Below are 20339 nucleotides of genomic sequence, written 5' to 3' on the forward strand. Positions count from 1 at the left end.
GTTTGCTGAATAAATGATCCTTTAAAACAAGGAACCCAAATCTGACTAATCGTCAGAACCATATGGGGAACTTTGTAAAATGCAGATGCCAAGGGAATATCTCAGAGATATTTGAATCAATCCTGATGTGGGAGTTGGAAATTTAAATCTTTAATAGTACCCCAGGCAGTTCTGAGAATCAGTCAGATTCGAAGGATTCTCAGGATGAAAGACACAATGAATTCTCTCATTAAGCTGTCAAATAGCTTCATTAATAGAAAGGAAATAACTGTGACTACTTTAACTGATGACGAAAATTTAGAGACTCTAAAATAAAAACTATTTGAAATAAAAGCAAATTTTCCCAAGGGTAAGTCCACTCCCCTCCCCTCTCAGAACAGTGGTTTGCAACTGGGGGCAAATTTAGCCCCCGAAGGGGTGTTTGGCAATGTCTGGAAACATTTTTAGTTGCCATAATTGGGGCAGTGTGCTACTGGCATCTAGTCAGTAGAAGCCAAGGATGTTGCTAAACATCCTATAGTGTACAGAACAACCCATCACAGCAAAGAATTATCTAAAATATCAAATACTGGTGAGGTTGAGAAACTCTCCTTAGAGTGACTGATGGCCACTTTTACACAAAGACCCAATGCCTCCAACACCTACAGGAATATCTCCATGGACAGCCTGTTCATTATTCCATATCAATCAATGCATTACTGGGCAGCTTAAAATTTTTGCCCAACTTTTATTTTGAAAAATTCCAGATATTATAGAAAAGTTGGAAGAATGACAAACATCCATTTGCTCTTCGCTTGCATGCATGTTAAGTCGCTTCAATTGTGACCAACTCTTTGCAACCCTATGGACCGTAGCCTACCAGGCTCCTCTGTCCATGGGATTTTCAAGGAAAGGATACTGGAGTGGGTTTCCATGCCCTCCTCCAGGGGATCTTCCTGACCCAGGGGTAGAACTCACATCTCTTACATCTCCTGCACTGGCAGGCAAGTTCTTTATCACTAGTACTACCTGGGAAGCCCTTGCTCTTTACCTATACCCATCAAATGCTAACACATTTGGCCACATTTGCCTTGCCACACACTATACACATACACACACATGCACACAGACATGCACAAACACACACTTTGCATTGCTGAGCCATTTGAAAATAGTAGATATCATAACACTTCAGCATGCATCTCCTATATAAATGACCACAGTACTATTATCATACTTAAGGCTACAACAATAACTCTATAATATCATCTTCAAAATTCCCCAGTTGTCCCCAAAATGACTTTTACAACTTTAGAGTTCACCCTACCCTAATCCAAAATCCAGTTAAGGTTCATTCCTTTCATTTAGTTGTTCAGTTCAGTTGCTCAGTCGTTTCTGAATTCTCCAGGCAAGAATACTGGAGTTGCCATTCCTTTCTCCAGGTGCTTAATACACATTTATTAACTGAATACATTAAATACTATTGATTTTTCAAATTAGATAAAAAGCATGGGCTGATGAATTTTATAGAGATATTCCTCAGATTATAAAAACAAATTTTAAACAGATGATTTGTGATTACCTAGATGAGAAACTGATTATTACTGTGAGATCATTTGGGGTCCTGGAGAACTGGTCATTTCAAGCTAATGGAAGAGTGCTTCCCTGGTGGCTCAGATGGTAGAGAATCTGCCTGCAATGCAGGAGACCCAGGTTCAATCCCTGACTTGGCAAGATCCCCTGGAGAAGGGAATGGCAACCCACTCCAGTGTTCTTGCCTGGAGAATTCCATGGACAAAGGAGCCTGGTGGGTTACAGTTCATGGGGTCACAAAGAGTTGGACATGACTGAGTGACTAACAGATACATAGGAGGCTTCTGGATCATGGGAATATCTAGCAGTCATTCATGATATCCATGTAGATCATACAGTTAGGTAGATTCCAAGATGACTGGGTATGCTGGTCCATGGTTCCAGTGCCAATTTCCTCTCTCCTCTTTTTTTATTACCACTATGGATCCATGGATTTCTGTTGTTGTTAAATCAATTCCCTTCATTATTGTGGTTTTTTTCTGGGGCGGCCACACCACATGGCATGTGGGATCTTAGTTTCCTAAACAGGGATTGAACCTACACTCCCTACTTCATTATGCTTTTGATGCTCAAATTGTCCCAAATTTGACCAGTGGAAATTCCTTGAGATTCCTTTAAACTGACTCCTGTGACCTTTTGACATGGCCTCATTAGTCTCTGACTACTTCCTATGGACATCTCTGATTTTAAAAGCTGTCTATATATTGATTTGCTGAAATTCTTAAAACATCTGTCCATTAGTTTGAGTTCTACTTTTTTGCAGGAACAGAACACTTCTTCCATGTGGAATGTTATGTGACTTAAAAACACATACTATGGTTGTTGTTAGAGCAATTCTATGAAATTGCTCTTCACTATTCCACTTCACTAACATTACACGAGCATATAAATCATTAATTTAGGTCTATTCATATGCCCGCTTCATCCCTAATCCTCACACTTTCATATGTCTATTACACTTATTATTTGATTGACTTTTCTGAAAGGTGCTAAGGGTTTAAAGATTTATTTTCAAGGTTCCATCAGAATGTTCCTGTATCAATAAGGCTGCATCAAAGGAGCCAGGTCATAATTTCCTATATATAATCTGGGATAGATTCATACATTGGTTAGAGGCAGTCTATGCTACTACCAGAGGAGTCACAAAAGTATATAAAATATATTGTATTAATATTTAAGGGCTAAAACACACCCAGCATTAGTTATTAAGATTATCCTAACAATCCTCCAATATTTTCCTATAGCTTTTTGCAGTTTATTACAACTTATTTATACATAAAGAGCATATGAATGCAGATGTGCCCCCTTTCCAGGGTATATCCAATCATCATTATGTATTATTATATATTTTGCTCAGGCCAGTCAAGAAAAGCCTGATGAATCTTTAGCAACAACATCCCTGCTCTGACGGATGAACTGTTTTCTAGAATCAGGACACCTTCAAATAAAAACAGCAACACTTCAGAAGTACACATGAACTCTAGTTCCTCTGTTTGTAGACATATTTCCAGCATCCGAAATTTACTGGTGGCATTTGCCCACTGGGGAAAACAATTCTAATTATGCATAGAAACTTAATCAATCATGTTAAGTACACAGAATGGTATGCCCTTTGATTTATATTTCTTATTTCTTTTCCAGTATGGTCAAAGCACACTCAGTGAAGGCAGAAAGAATCCTTATCAAGTCCTTTATAACTGGCAGGGAGAAGGAAATGGTCACTCACTATAGTATAATAATACAACAATAATAAAATAATAATTAAACATGACAAAATACATAATAATAAAATGTGACTTTCAAGAACTAAGATGATAGAACAGGGGAAGGAAAAAACCTAATGCCCAATGTCTAGTTGCAGAGGGGGTTGCAGATCAGTGGTAAAGCATGTGCTTCACATGTATGAGGTCCCTTCATCTGTCTTTGGGGCTTTCTTGGTGGCTTAGATGGTAAAGAATCTATCTGCAATGTGGAAGACCCAGGTTCGATCCTTGGGTAGGGAAGACCCCTGGAGAAGGGAATGGCAACTCATTCCAGTATTCTTGCCTGGAGAATTCCATGGACAGAGGAGCCTGGCAGGCTATAGTCCATGGGGTCAAAAAGAGACATGACTTAGCGACTAACACTTTCACCTTTCACTTCATTAATATCTAGTTAATTATATATCGCATTTTGAATAATGTGACATTTTGACATTTTGACATTTCTGAATGGTAACAGGAAAAACATAAAACAAATGACAAAGAGAAGACAATTTAAGAGAAATACTAAAGGCAAGAGTAAGTCAAATCAGCAGTTTAAGAGAATAACCACAAAAAATATACCAATCATCCAGAAGGTACCTTTGTTCAAAAGAGGAAGGAAGTCAGGCGCTTTTTCATGAAAAACCCTTTGAGCATCTTCGGCTTTCATTGACACCTCCTTTGTCTGAACTAGGAAAAAGCCTTTAGCAACCATCTGTGGGAAATAAAATTTCATTCAGATTTTAAAATGACCTGAGGCTAAAACAATGTTTTCCTTCTACAATTTTTCTATATAAAATGCAACACAGCACTCTGATTTTCATTTTAGTTAGAACTGTAATTCAGGGTGTTTACTGTAACAAGTTTTCACATACACAAGATTCTTCCTTCCAGATGCATGGTTCTGGTTAAGAATGAGTACTGCTATGCTTACTGTTACAATTAAGAGCCAAAGAAACATAAATTAGCCCTCAAAATTTTAAGCATTATTTAAATTTTTTTGCCTGAAACTAACAAATAGAAGCTTTAGTTTGGTGATAGCGCAAATACCCAATTGAGAGGAGAATGGTTAAATAAATTATGGTATGTTCACATGATAAAATACCATAGTTCATTAAATATAACAAATAATAATGGGGGAAGCTTATATAATAATGTTATTTTAAAAACCATGATTCAAATTTACATAGTATAGCACAACAATGATAGATTATGTTTATGGAGCACTTACTATGTGCCAGGCAGTTTTATATATTCTATATGTATAACATACTTAACCCTCTTACAAGACAGATATTATTATTACTCTCATTTTACAGATGAGAAATTAAAGCACAGAGTGGGTAAGACATCTGCCCATGATCACACAACTATTAAGTGACAGAGCTGTGATTTGAATCCCATTAATCTGACTGCTGTTGTTCAGTTGCTAAGTCATGACCATGTTTGCAAGCCCATGGACTGCAGCACGCCAGGCTTCCTTGTCCTTAACTATCTCCCTGGGTTTGCTCAAATGTGATTACAGACTAAATAAATTAAAAATCACTCCTACAAAGATAATTCAAGGTACAGCATAAAAAGTTTATTTCTATTCTATTTCTATAGTTCTTTACAGTGAGTACACATTTTTTTTAAACATGCAAACACAATTTATTGCGTGATAATTTTCATCCATCTTGGGCAAATATTTAGGAATAGGACTGTTCAGTCATATATAAAATGAGTATGCATTAATTTTTAAGATAATTATGAAAATAGTTTTTTTAAAATGTAAAATTATGGACAGAGTAACATGGAAACTTATTACCATATGTAAAATAGATAGTCAATGGGAATTTGCTGTATGTCTTACGAAACTCAAACAGGGGTTCTGTATCAACTTAGTGGGGTGGAATGGGGAGGGAGATGGGAGGAAGGTTCAAAAGGGAGGGGATATATGTATACCTGGGGCTGATTCTCGTTGAGGTTTGACAGAAAACAACAAAATTCTGTAAAGCAATTATCCTTCAACTAAAAATAAATAGATTTTTAAAAAATGCAAAGTGACTCAATTAAAGCCTATTGAAAATTTTAATCATAAAAGTAACAAATAAGCTCAATATAGAACATTAAGAAAAAAAACAGAAACAAAGAAATATTGACCAAACTGCCACTACTCAAAGATGCCACTGCTGTAATAAGTACACCTTCTTTTTTGGGCCGTGCCACATGGCTTGTGGGCTCTTAAAAGTTCCCTAACCAGGGATCAAACCCATGCCCTCTGTAGTGGAAACTCAGAGTCTTAACCACTGGACCACTCCACCAGGGAAGTCCTGGTATACTTCCTTTTACCCTTCCAGTTTTTGTTCCCCCATTATAGAAATAATACAGGTTTTATGTAAAATCCATAGAACTAAAAACAAAAAAAGAAAACTCTGCTCTTAATCCACTTCCTAAGAAGAACTACAACTATTAACATTTTAGTATATATAACTTTCCAGACTTATCTACTTAAAAAAATCAGATACATAATATTCTACAAATTTTCACTTACTTAGTTGTAAACATTTTCCAACTATTCTACTATAAAATCAGTTTTAATGTTTGATAGTATTTCATTCTATGGCTACATTATTCCATACCATTCCATCAAATTGGATTCAAACTCAAATCCTTTTTTAGAGCCCTCAACGCTGCCTCAGAAATAAAAAGAAACACCCATTTAAAAAGTAGAAGAAAATTACATAAACATCACTGCCAGAAGATGACTGCAAAGTTACTTAAAATATCAGAAACAGTCCTACATCTGTTTCTAATTCCCTAGACTGCTCATTACCTCTCATTTTATAGTCAGACACATAAACTGACAAAAAATAAAATGATTAATTCAAAATACCATTACCTAAAAACAAATAATGAACTATGAAACTAGTATATCTAGTTTGATATTTCACTGCAGACATGTGAAGAAACTGTTTCATGAAAATTCTACTTTTAAAGACTTGAAAGTAGCAGTAACTACCCAACTTAAATTATCCAATACTTTACTTCCCAGATGGTGCAGTCGTAAAGAACTCGCCCAGCAATGTAGAAATAGGAGACGTGGGTTCGATCCCTGGGTCAGGAAGATCCCCTAGAGGAATAAATGGCAACCCACTCCAGTGTTCTTGCCTGGATAATTTCATGGACAGAGGAGTCTGGTAGGTTACAGTCTATGGGGTCACAGAGAGTCGGATATGACTGAGCCCGTATGCATGTGGTTACTTCCAAACAACTCAAACTACTTTTACTTTAATTTATCCTATGCATATCTGTGATGCAGTTAAGAGCCAGCAGGAAATCTGATTTTTAGATGAGAAAATTGAGGCTCCAGTGATGCCATCCAACCATCTTGGATGACAGAGGACGAGATGGTTGGATGGCATCACTGACTCAATGGACATGAATTTGAGCAAACTCTGGGAGATGGTGAAGGACAGGGAAGCCTGGCATGCTGCAGTCCATGGGGTCCCAAAGTGTTGGACATGACTGAGTGACTGAACAACGAGAATTTCTCTTGACTCCTATGAAATGTGTTTTCTGGTTTACCCAGTTTTTCTAGACTTCCTACTCTCTCAAGTTTTATACTTTCTATCTCAAAAAACTATTATAATAGCTTTAATTTATAAAAACAGTATGAAAAACATTCTGTGCTACTCCTCGGGTTTAACAAAACCAGAGCTAGCGATCACAGTTTTAGTCTAAGCTGTTTTAAGACATTTGTGTTATGATATGGAAAGACTCAAGTTTTATTTTTTTCCATCTCAGCACTAATTAGCTTCTACACATATTTTCCAAGGAACTCTAGCTTCATTTTTTTAAAAAAAAAAACTATGTAATCTCTCTCTTAATATATAAGTCACTGATCTTTCAGCATGTTGTGATACCCTGTTCACATGTACTTGGCATTTTCTTCATTTTGTTCTCTTTATTCTGTGATTTCAGAATTAGTTAGGATAACTCTAGCCAGAAAGTTCCATGGTTCTTCCTTCTAGGCTGGAGGGTAGTATCTGCTTTGCCTTCACACACTTTTGGTCACATTTCTACTCCACCAGGCATTTACAAACTTTCCTTTACCTCTGAGGCAGCATAACAGTATCATGCTTAAGGGTTAAGGCTATGGTCTACAAAGCCAAACTCCCTGGATTTAAATCATGGCTCTGCTGCTTACCAGCAAGTGACCTCTTGCTGGCTACTTACTTTCTCTGTGACTCAATTTCTTATCTGTATAAAGAGGAACAATGGCACCTATTTCATAGGTTATTCTGAATTAAGTGAGTTAATTCACTTAAATACTATACAATAAACACTATATAAATGTTAGCTATTATTATTATTGTCATCATTTTAATTTTTGTTATTGTTGCATTTTTATTTCAGTTATTCTATAATCCAGAAGGCTATCTAAAGAACACAAATCTTCCTGGTCAGGTTACTTTCAAGTGCACACAACCTGTCATTTCACATATCAGATACCAAGTTAAAAGGTTAAGAATGTCTGATGACTCATGAAGAATGACAGTGTTTGCTTCGATGGCTTTTTTCTTTAAACATATTTTACATTTTTTGTGTTCTCTTTGAACTATCAACCAAAAAGGAGTTTAACCTGAATAATTACTTCTTTTGAAAACTGTATGTAGATTTTTTAAAAAATCACCATACAGTATAATGAAAATGTTTACCTCAGATGTTGGATTAACATGTGATTAGACAGCTCAAAGGCCAGAGCACTTTTTCTACATCTCACCAGATCCATAGCACATGTTTATCAGATTGGTATAATCAAAAAGAAAATATCAAATTCTTAAGATTATACTTGGCTTCAGTTGTTTGGAAAACTGGACCTCAGATATACTTTGTAGATTTCAGACATGGGCTTTCTACATTGTGGAATGTATAAGCTACAGAGAAGCAGTCACTTGTAGTTGTTTTTGCTTTTCCTAAAACCATTCTTTTTGACAGAAATGTTACAACTTAAAAAAATCCATTCAAAAAGAGTTTTCTGTTTACCTCTCCATTTCTGGAAGTTTGATTTTCAAATTCAAAGAGACTTCCTGAAGAAAGCTTGATTAATGGATAATCAATACACCCTACTGCTGCCTCCCCATTGGAGCACCCACCAACCAGGAACTACTACTTCTGGAATTCCTAACCTCCAGATTCTCACTTATTTCTCAAGTGAAAGTTGCTACCCAAAGAACCCTTCTCTACTCCTGAATGCACTAAAAGCCCCTGATCATGAGCCTACAACCTCTGGTGTCCCAGCTGCCACCTCATTCTATCACACTAACTTCCTCTTCATGGCAATAGGGCAAAGGGAAGTAAGGAAAGTAATGTGGAGGTTGCTCTCACAGTCAAAACAAGCTCCAAAAGGTGATTTCCTAAATGTCTTTCCCACACCCTAAACAATTAAAAACTCCAGATAAATTTCCCCAGTAACTAATTATAAAAGGTCATGCTTCACTTTGTAGTACTACTTTTGTGATAAAGAATGGAAATTATTTCAGGGAAGATAATTTTGTCTGTGTATCTCTCCTCCCAGCATATATTACATTTCATCAGCTCTAAACTTCCATCAATTGTAAGACGCATTTCAGAGAAGCAAAACTGGAAAACAAAGGTATATCCTATAATCAATGAAATACGGTAACAGTAACTTCCACATAATGAGTGCTTAACGGATGCTTCCTGAATTAATTATGTTTTTAAAGTTTCTTTGGTTAAGCATTTGACGCCTAACTTCAGATAAATCCATAGTGGGCAGAGGACTGTAATTTAAGGATTGCCTGTATTTCTAATAGCCAATTTGAAAAGAATGGATGCTCTCCAGGAAGTGGTTTGTTCCTATATAGGTGTGTGTCTGTTTCAGTTCTCTCTCTTTTCTTACCTCATCAATTAGTTTTCTGGCATTTGCTATAGTATAATCACCAGCAAATAATACCACTAAGCATGACTCATCACTGCTCTTCTGTCTCTGACCCCGGGACACTGGAACGATACTTCTACTGGCTTCTGTGGAAACGCGGACAGCTTTGAGCTCTTCGGTAGTAGGTAGAGGAATATGGTCCTGAACGACAGCATCTTCTGGAAGAAGGCTCCAGTTGCGTTCTCCTGACACAGGTGTAAAGTCATGAATGTTACTCCAGGTATTATTGAAGATACTGAGCCCGGCATCTTTGAACTGGAAAGCTAATTCAGGGTAGTACCATTGAAAACAGCTAAACTTGATATTTGTGGAAGACTCAATAATGGGCTGAGTGGCGCAGCACAAGAAGACTTCCAGCTTTCTACAGTCCCGCACACGAAACTGTTGGCAGGCTAATGCGCACTTACAATCTCTGCAATTCCGGAAAAACACGCTGCCTTTCACGGGTCCCAGAAAAACAACACAGTTAGTACAGTCATCAATAGTAACGGTAGCAGAATGATCAAAAATATAGATATTACAGTTCTCACAGTCTTGAATGAGAAATTGTTGTCCTGCCACTTTCCCAGGTAAGCGACCTACTGTTACATCCTTCAGTCCACTGAACATGTAGTCTTTCAGATCAACCTGTAGGAACAAAACACAGACCTTCAGTATTATTAACATTATTCAGCAAACATTGTCTATTAGGTGTCAGGAACAATTTTTTAAAATGCCAGAACAGAGACTCAAGCCAGGTTTTAATGATCACTGTGTAGTGTTCAGAGCCCAGAGGCTCCAAGGTTTGCCAGCCTGGGAATACACAAGTGGAAAGCCTAGGATTGTGGACACGGGGAGGCCTGCTCACTTTGCCAGCAGGGATACAATCAAGTACAGAGCTAAGGACACACAGAAAACTGGAATCAGTCATCTTTACTCTCCCCAGGTGGGGTCTATACACTCCTGGCTCCTTCCTAGGAGCCTCATAAATACAGGGAAAGAAAAAAGATCACAAATAACCACACAGACAGATTGTAGAGCCCTGACATACTCTGTCTCCAGGACACCTGCTTCCTGGGAGACATGTCTGGTTGATGTGGGTGGGGGTGATGGCACAAACTTTTCTTATAACCAGACCTGGCAGTTTCCTACACAAGGTTCCAGTGAGCTTACATATGCTGAGTACCCAGTCCCCAAAGTAGAAAGCTACCTTTGGGTTCTAGTCATTGAAACCATGGGAGGAGGCCAATCAGTCCAATCTCTTGGTGGGGCAGTCAGGCACATCTACCCATCTCTCAAACTGGTAGGTTCTGGCTAACCTAGTGGATACAGTGGGGCAACTAAGAGCTGCAGGGCCTTTTATGATACCCTAAACTGGGTAGGACTTATGAAGAAAATGGCCTTCCTAGTCCTCGGGAACTCAGCTAGGATTCCCAGAAGACCTACTTCATTTGACATTCACTTGAAAGATTTTCAGAGCCCTACATGGTGCCTAGAAGGGAAGGAACAATTTTTAATGATAAAATAATACATTCCAACTCTTACTGACTTTGCAACATAGTGAGAAAATAAACATGACAAATTTTTTAATAAATAAATAAAAGGCATGGGAGGGAAAAGGGAGAGGAAACTGTTATAGATAAAGAAAGGCTCAAGGACAAACCAACCAACCAATGTGTGGACACTGCTGGATCCTGTTTCAATATATCAACTGTAAAAGTAATTTTTAGAAACAATTGGGGAAATTCTCATACATACACACTACATATTGGATGATATTAAGTAATATTTCAGCTTTGACTCTTTTCTTTTTCTGATGCTTCACTTAAAAAAAAAAACAAAAACCTGTTTCTTTAAAACTTCTGAATTTGGAAATACACCCAGATTGGAATATGCTTCTCTTTTCTTCTATAAACTGATGCCTGGGTTCTTACTTTCTAAACCCCAACTGATTTCTGCAATGTGCTACAGAAAATGGAAGAACGTGAAGGCATAAGAGTCATTGTATGTTAGAATTTGTATCTACAAATTTGATCCAAACATTTATTAAGCTACTCCTACAACATAATTTTTTTCCCAAATTTCACCATTTCTAGCTTTAGGTATTTTAAACTAAAACCCACAGAATCTTTTAAACAGTATACCTGGAATCTGTCACATTACCTTTTAAATTTTAGCTGACCTCTCAAAATATAGTCATTAAAAGACCATTTTGATTTTTCCAAATTACTTTGAAATCTACTTGCACTGTCTTACCTCTTTGTGAATATTAAGTTTCAGGCAAAACTATTCATGTAGCAGAAACAGGCTCCCATAGGTATAGTACATCAAAAACTTCATTATGTACAAAGGAATAATTTAATCACCTTAATCATATGCAAACTAGCTTAAAGTGACTTATTCAGTATTACACAATAAATGTTGTACTCATTTGGTTTTACACAATGTACTAGAAGAAATATTGGTCTGTAGCATGAGGCAACAAAAGAGGCACCTCTTTCCTAGTCTCGATTTGGTCACCTATAAGCAACATGAATGAAAAAAGGCACTTTAACTTTCTAGATCTTCAGTCACTCACCCATTCAGTCACCTGAACACCCAATAAGAGCCAGACATTGTTTTAAGCACGAAAATGAATATGGCCAGTTTTTTCCATAAAAGAACTGAACACTAACTAAACAAATAATTTTAAAACAACCTGGCTGATGTTATGGGAGTCTGGGGGTAAAAGGATACATATATATGTATGGCTGAGTCCCTTCACTGTTCACCTGAAACTATCACAGCATCATTAATTGGTTATACTCCAATACAAAATAAAAAGTTATAAATAAATAAATTGGACATCTGAATTTTGGGGAAAAAAAAAACAATAAAATAACGTGGCTGGGTAATGAGAGATGCCCAGAATATTCTGGAAATACAGAGAAGCAACACCAGGGGGAGGGAAGGTAGGGGTATAAGACTTCCTATTTAAAGTGAGAATGAATAAGCTGAAGTTCACCAGGTAAAAGGGATGGGAGTAAAGGATCTCCCTTCCCTTATCAGGCAAAAATGAAAGAAATGAAACAAAATAACTCTTCAGGGAGTGTGAGGAAAATGGAAAGCGGTTTGGTGTTACCAGTGAAACTGCAATGGGAGCAAATAAAGCTAGAGAGAAAGGCAGGGGCCATAATATGAAACTTGGAAGTGATCTATGGGTAATAGGGTACCACAGAAGGAAATAAATAAGCAAAATTTACATTTTAGGATGATTATTCTGGTAAGAATAAACACAAATGGCATGGGGACTGGAGTTCAGTTCAGTAGCTCAGTCGTGTCCGACTATTTGAGAACCCATGAACTGCAGCACACCAGGCCTCCCTGTCCATCACCAACTCCTAGAGTTTACTCAAACTCATGTCCATTGAGTAAATGATGCCATCCAACCATCTCATCCTCTGTTGTCCCCTTCTCCTCCTGCCCTCAATCTTTCCCAGCATCAGGGTCTTTTCAAATGAGTCAGCTCTTTGCATCAGGTGGCCAAAGTACTAGAGTTTCAGCTTCAACATCAGTCCTTCCAATGAACACCCAGGACTGGTCTCCTTTAGGATGGACTGGTTGGATCTCCTTGCAGTCCAAGGGACTCTCAAGAGTCTTCTCCAACACCACAGTTCAAAAGCATCAATTCCTTGGCGCTCAGCTTTCTTTATAGTCCAACTCACACATCCATACATGACCACTGGAAAAACCATAGCCTTGACTAGACAGACCTTTGTTCATAAAGTAATGTCTCTGCTTTTTAATATGCTATCTAGGTTGGTCATAACTTTCCTTCCAAGGAGTAAGTGTCTTTTAATTTCATGGCTACAATCATCATCTGCAGTCATTTTGGAGCCCAAAAAATAAAGTCAGCCACTGTTTCCACTGTTTCCCCATCTATTAGCCATGAAGTGATGGGGACAAATGCCATGATCTTAGTTTTCTGAATGTTGATTTTTAAGCCAACTTTTTCACTCTCTTCTTTCACTTTCATCAAGAGGCTCTTTAGTTCTTCTTCACTCTCTGCCATAAGGGTGGTGTCATCTGCATATCTGAGGTTATTGATATTTCTCCTGGCAATCTTGATTCCAGCTTGTGCTTCATCCAGTCCAGCATTTCTCATGATGTACTCTGCATATAAGTTAAATAAGCAGAGTGACAATATATAGCCTTGACGTACTCCTTTTCCTATATGGAACCAGTCCGTTGTTCCATGTCCAGTTCTAACTGTTGCTTCCTGACCTGCATACAGATTTCTCAAGAGGCAGTTCAGGTGGTCTGGCATTCCCATCTCTTTCAGAATTTTCCACAGTTTCTTGTGATCCACACAGTCAAAGGCTTTGGCATAGCCAATAAAGCAGAAACATGTTTTTCTGGAACTCTCTTACTTTTTCAATGATCCAGCTGATGTTGACAATTTGATCTCTGGTTCCTCTGCCTTTTCTAAAACCAGCTTGAACATCTGGAAGTTCACAGTTCACATATCGCTGAAGCCTGGCTTGGAGAATTTTGAGCATTACTTTGCTAGCATGTGAGATGAGTGCAATTGTGCAGTAGTTGGAGCATTCTTTGGCATTGCCTTTCTTAGGGATTGAATGAAAACTGACTGTTTTTAGTCCTGTGGCCGCTGCTTAGTTTTCCAAATTTGCTGACATATTGAGTGCAGCACTTTCACAGCAACATCTTTTAGGATTTGAAACAGCTCAACTGGAATTCCATCACCTCCACTAGCTTTGTTGGTAGTGATGCTTTCTAAGGCCCACTTGACTTCACATTCCAGGATGTCTGGCTCTAGGTGAGTGATCACACCATCATGATTATCTGGGTCATGAAGATCTTTTTGTACAGTTCTTCTGTGTATTCTTGTCACATCTTCTTAATATCTTCTGCTTCTGTTAGGTCCATACCATTTCTGTCCTTTATTGAGCCCATCTTTGCATGAAATGTTCCCTTGGTATCTCTAATTTTCTTGAAGATATCTCTAGTCTTTCCCATTCTATTGTTTTCTTTTATTTCTTTGCATTGATCGCTGAGGAAGTCTTTCCTATCTCTCCTTGCTATTCTTTGGAGCTCTGCATTCAAATGGGTATATATCTTTCCTTTTCTCCTTTGCTTTTTGCTTCTCTTCTTTTCATAGCTATTTGTAAGGCCTCCTCAGACAGCCATTTTGCTTTTTTGCATTTCTTTTCCATGGGGATGGTCTTGATCCCTGTCTCCTGTACAATGTCATGAACCTCCGTCCATAGTTCATCAGGCACTCTATCAGACCTAGTCCCTTAAATATATTTCTCACTTCCACTGTATAATCATAAGGGATTGGAGAGACGGTTGCAGTCATCCAGAAAGGGCTGGAACTAGATCAGTGGTTAGCAGGGAAGAGGAAGATAGGATTAATTTGAGAAATTGAGGAAGTAGAATCAGCAGATTTAGTAATTCAGTGGCTACAGGAGGTAAGGCAGAAGGATGAGTCAAACATGATACCTAGCTCTCTAGTCTGGTTTTTCAATCTTTTTGACTACAATCCACATTAGAACATTATCCAGCATAGCCCAGTACACATATATATGAACATTTGTATACACATACCAATGAAATTAAAGTTTCACAAAATAACACTTAGGCTTATTTCGTGTTAAATCCCTAATATTTTCTATTATCCCACCCACAGGTTTGAAAAAACACTGCTCTGGTTTATGGATGCTGGTGGTGCAGGTAGTGCTCATCATAAAGTATATGCCTGCAATGCAGGAGACATAAGAGACACGGGTTTGATCCCTGGGTGGGGAAGATCCCTGGAGAAGAGAATGGCAAACTACTCCAGTATTCTTGCCTGGAGAATCCCATGGACAAAGGATGCTGGTGGGCTACAGCCCGTGGAATCACAAAGAGTTGGACACGACTTTGCATCGCACAGCACAGTGTCACACACCAAAAAGAAAAAAAAAAAAGAAAATACAAGAGGCAAAACAGGTTTAAAGTGGGAAGGGGTGTTCAAACAATTCCATTTGTAGGATTTTACAGGTGATGCATACATATAAAGGTACAGTGCTCCAGTTTGGTCTCTACCAAGATACCAAACTAGCATAGTTGTTGGCTCCCAACTGCCCAAGATCAATTTCAAATGGACCAAGTAAGAAAAACACTAAGAAAAGGGGAAATGATGAAAAACCCCTGTGGTGGGTGTGAAAGATAAAACAGAAAAGGAAACTCAGATTTCTGCTCTTGCTTCTCCCCCTCCCAAATCTTGAGACAGCAATACTTCCCCTACACCTACTGGGACTCAGACTGCTGGTCTAGAATTCCTTGGGAGCAAATTCAGGACAGGGTAGAAACCCTGTGCTGGTGAAGAGCTAAGAAAAAATGGGTGGTGATTAACTTTGATAGTGATTTAGGATCTCTCCAAATCCTTAGAACTAGCGAATTAAAATCTAAGGAGTGTTTTCTAATGCTGCTTCTCAAATATTGATTGGTCTAGCAGACCACCCCCAACCCCCGCCACCAAAAACATCTCCTCCCAAATTCCACAATTCTAGGAGATCCAGAATACACAATGAATAAGTTTGAGTTCTAGCATCCAACTAGTAGCGTATACACATGTTTTTCTCTCAAGCACACATGGGAGATTTTTTTTAAAACATCATCTACTAGTGTTCAGTTCAGTTCAGTCATTCAGTCGTGTCCAACTCTTTTGTGACCCCATGAATCGCAGCATGCCAGGCCTCCCTGTCCATCACCAACTCCTGGAGTTCACCCAAACTCATGTCCATCGAGTCAATGATGCCATCCAGCCATCTCATCCTCTGTCGTCCCCTTCTCCTCCTGTCCCCAATCCCTCCCAGCATCAGGGTCTTTTCCAATGAGTCAACTCTTCAGATCAGGTGGCCAAAGTACTGGAGTTTCAGCTTTAGCATCATTCCTTCCAAAGAACACCCAGGACTGATCTCCTTTAGGATGAACTGGTTGTATCTCCTTGCAGTCCAAGGGACTCTCAAGAGTCTTCTCCAACACCACAGTTCAAAAGCATCAATTCTTCAGCACTCAGCTTTCTTCACAGTCCAACTCTCACACCCATACATTACCACTGGAAAAACCATAGCCTTAACTAGACGGACCTTTGTTGGCAAAGTAATGTCTCTGCTTTTCAATGTGCTGTCTAGGTTGGTCATAACTTTTCTTCCAAGGAGTAAGCGTCTTTTAACTTCATGTCTGCAATCATCATCTGCAGTGATTTTGGAGCCCCCCAAAATAAAGTCTGACACTATTTCCCGACCTATTTCCCATGAAGTGATGGGACCAGATGCCATGATCTTCGTTTTCATGTACTAGTACTAGATCATAAAGAAAGTCTCTATTTTAAATAATAGATAACCTAAAATATTTAGGATTAAATGTTAAAAAAACCATCTATGGAATGCACCAAAAATGGTGCTTATATAGCTGCAATAAAAACTCTCAAATTAATGCATTAAATGTCCATCCTAAGAAATTAGACAATAAAAAGTAGAATAAACTGACTTTCTGTAGTAGAAGGAAAAGAGATAAAAATAATATGAGACTACTGATTTAGAAATCAAATATACAGTAGAAAACATCAGCAAAGCCCCAAATAGGTGTTTATTATTTTTTTTGGTGGGGGGCGGGGATCTAAAAATTAGGTAACTTTCTGTCAAGAATGATCAAGAAAAAAGAACAAAAACACAAACAGTGGAAGGGGATGGGAATGTGGTCATGGAGCAGGATAATAGGATATTGATCTAGTCAGCAACATGCAAGAGTGGTTGAAGTTGGTTCTGCTTTAGGCCTTAAGCAGGATAAAAAACACTCTCCAGTCTTCAGCTTGTCTCTTGGCACCAGTCCACATCCCACAGTGGGAATGCGAAGATCTAGAGCAGCAGCAGAGTGCCACCAACAGGTTTTTTTTGTTTTTTAAAAAAACAGCCCAGGAGTTGGTCTGTCTCTACCAAGGCCTCAAACTCAATGAGCAAGGGGAAATCTTCAAGCTTCAGTATGGTTACTCTCACTGTACCAGAAACTCCTTAAAATTTTTATGTAAAAGTTTGTGTGTATTTTCCTGGGGAATTTATTTGGCTTCAAGATCCTGGACAAATTATCTTTGTGTAAGACATAGATAGCAAGTTCAAAAGTCTGCAAGCATTATTTATCTCAGAATTAAGTAGGAAACAAACCACTGTTTGGATAAAGATAAAAAATAAAACAGTTAATACTTCTTAAAGGAATTCAGCTTTTTTTTGGCATGGGAAATGATTTATGATATATTATAAACACACAGTATTTAACATACAGGAATTTCAACTATATTAATTATAATATAAGTAGTACTATATCACTAGTGTAGTTAAGACTTGTTGCAAATGCAGAAAGAAAATCTATCCTTAACTTCAAAAATACTGAGCTGCTGTTTTAGGCTTGGGCTGCATTATGGACTGAATGTGTTGTCTCAAAATTCATGCCTTGAAGCTCTAATCCCTTGATGTGATGCTATTTGGAGGTGGGGACTTTGGAGGTAATTAGGTTTGTTTGGTGGTTTAGTCACTAAGTCCTGTCTGACTCTTGTGACCCCATGGACTGTAGCCTGCCAGGCTCCTCTGTCCATGGGATTTTCCAGGCAAGAATACTAGAGTGGATTGCCAGGTCCTTCTCCAGGGGATATTCCCAGCCCAGGAATCAAACCCAGGTTTCCTGCATTGCAGGCAGATTCTTTACTGACTGGGCTATGAGGGAAGCCCAACTAGGTTTAGAGGAGGTCATGAGGGAGGAGCCCTCAGGATGGGATTAATGCCCTTATAAGAAGAGATGCATGCAGGCACTGAGGAAAAGAAGGGCATGTGAAAATGGCAGCTAACTACAAGCAGGAAGAGGGCTTTCACCAGTGAGAAATACAGAACTCTTGGCACGCTGCAAGCCCATTCAAATCCTTGCACTAAGAAACTTGACCAAACTCTAGCAAGGCTTCTAGTAGCACGAGGCTATGTCCTATTAAAATGTCTGCCTGAGAAAGCTCAACCTTGCATGAACATATACTATTTGTTCTAGCCAATATCTGGTGATAGGCCCCTGACCTCCCTTTCTTAGAACATTTACTGAAAAGGGCTTACAATTGTGACTGTATTCCTTACTAGAAGTGTCTTTCTCAAGGACCAGAGAGCCACTGCTATGAAATGTAATTATTAGGAAGGACAGGGTCTCTGTTTACCAGTCTCTGTGGGAAGATAAGATCTTAACTTCTAAACTGCCAGCTAACAAACATGGCTGGCCTATTCTCATTTACAAGGACCAACTTTGTAATTTTTCACTTCTCTGACTCTACTGAGGCCCTGCTCTTCCCCCATCCCTCATTCTCTCTTAAATGGCTTAAATCACTGCTGCACAAATTGGAATGGAACTCAGCTGTTTCCCCTGTCAGGAGTTACTGAACAAGATCTGTTTTCACTGCTTTAACTAATGTCCAGCAGTATTTATCTCTGACACCAGACACTGCATCTGCTGGCACCTTGATTTTGTACCTCCCAGCCTCCAAAACTGTGCAAAATAAATATCTGTTGTTTAAGCCACCCAGTCTATGGTATCTTGTTATAATGGTCTGAGTAGACTAAGGCTGGCTGCCATAAGAAAATAATACAGACTGGTTAAGTTAAACAATAGAAATTTATTTTTCACAATTCTGGAGGCTGGGCAGTACAAAATCAAGGTGCCACTGGGGTTGGTTTCTGGAGAGACCTCTATTTTTGTCTTTTTGCCTTTTGAATTATCCTTACATGGTCTTTCCTGGGTGAGTGCAGGGTAAGCTTTCTGATGTCTCTTCTTATAAGAGTACTAATCTTGTCAGATCAGGGTCCCACCTTTATGACCTCATTTAACTTTAATTATTTCCTTAGAGGCCCCATCTTCAAATAAAATCAACCATACTGGGAGTTAGGAATTCAACATATGAATTTGGAGGTGGGGGTGGGGAACCACAATCAGTCTATAACAGCTGCTAATGCTGAGGAATTAAATGTAATTTACTATTCTAAGTATTTCACCTGGACACTTCAGTTCTCACATTTCATTCAGAAATTAATCCTATAGCTAAAGAGTTCTATAGTATAAAGTTATTTGGACTATCAATATGATCTACAAAAAAAGAAATTTAGGATTTATGTTGCTGTACTTACTTTCTCAACAATTCCTGAAAGCTCTTCAAAACAAAAAGTGATAAACAACTTGAAGTTTAGTACTGTAATACTTTTACAAAAGTTACTAGTCCTCAAAGTACCCCAAATCACAAACACAAAAGTTCAAGTTTTTAAACTACTTTTTCACAAGAATTACTTATGAAGTGAGGTTAGTTTAATCCATATTTCTAACTACAAGCTTTGAAACGTAGTGGATATACTCTCAAATCAAAGAAACATTTCAGGAATTGGGATTCCCCAGATACAGCTACTAAACAAAGGAAAATATTATTTCCCTGACTGAAAACAAAAATGAACATCTTATTTTTTTACTGAGCCGTTATGGAAATTTTTCATTATTATTCATCTCCACAGTTAAATTTCCATAGTAGTCTGAGATGAAATAATGGAATTTGTTAGTTTCAGTGGAAATCTGGTCTTGGTAGAAGCTCAAAATAAAACTCAGGAGTATAAGAAGTATTACATAGGTACCAGGCACCATTTAAATGCTTTATAATCATTCACTCAATCCTCATAAAAACCCCTATGAAGGTTGTGTACTATTGAGACAGGCCTGGGACCTGGGACCCTTTGCTGCAGTGCTGCAATGCTTCTACCTAGACACACTTTTCCTCCAGCAACAAAATACAAAGAAACTACACGGGACTAAAAAATAACTGCATGCAAGCTCAGTTCAGTTCAGTTCAGTCGCCCAGTCGTGTCCAGCTCTTTGTGACCCCATGAACTGCAGCACGCCAGGCCTCCCTGTCCATCACCAACTCCTGGAGTTCACCCAAACTCATGTCCATTGAGTTGGTGATGCCATTCAGCCATCTCATCCTCTGTCGTCCCCTTCTCCTCCTGTCCCCAATCCCTCCCAGCATCAGGGTCTTTTCCAATGAGTCA

General features: G+C 38.4%; 1 protein-coding gene across 2 annotated transcripts in view; it reads right to left on the reverse strand.

The window, feature by feature from the left end:
- Nucleotides 1-20339, reverse strand: part of RP2 (RP2 activator of ARL3 GTPase) — a 54801-nt gene that overhangs the window by 14899 nt on the left and 19563 nt on the right. Inside the window, exons 2-4 of one of the 2 annotated variants that reach the window (XM_070290198.1) lie at nt 9789-9885; nt 9220-9695; nt 3915-4029 (exon numbers count right to left, since the gene is read on the reverse strand). In XM_070290198.1, coding sequence (XP_070146299.1) covers nt 3915-4029; nt 9220-9695; nt 9789-9885 — 688 coding nt within the window. Of the gene's footprint in view, nt 1-3914; nt 4030-9219; nt 9886-20339 lie in introns of both variants that reach the window. The other variant, XM_070290197.1, reaches the window with a different exon arrangement.

This window comes from Ovis canadensis, chromosome X, assembly GCF_042477335.2.
Source record: "Ovis canadensis isolate MfBH-ARS-UI-01 breed Bighorn chromosome X, ARS-UI_OviCan_v2, whole genome shotgun sequence".
Lineage (NCBI taxonomy): Eukaryota > Metazoa > Chordata > Mammalia > Artiodactyla > Bovidae > Ovis > Ovis canadensis.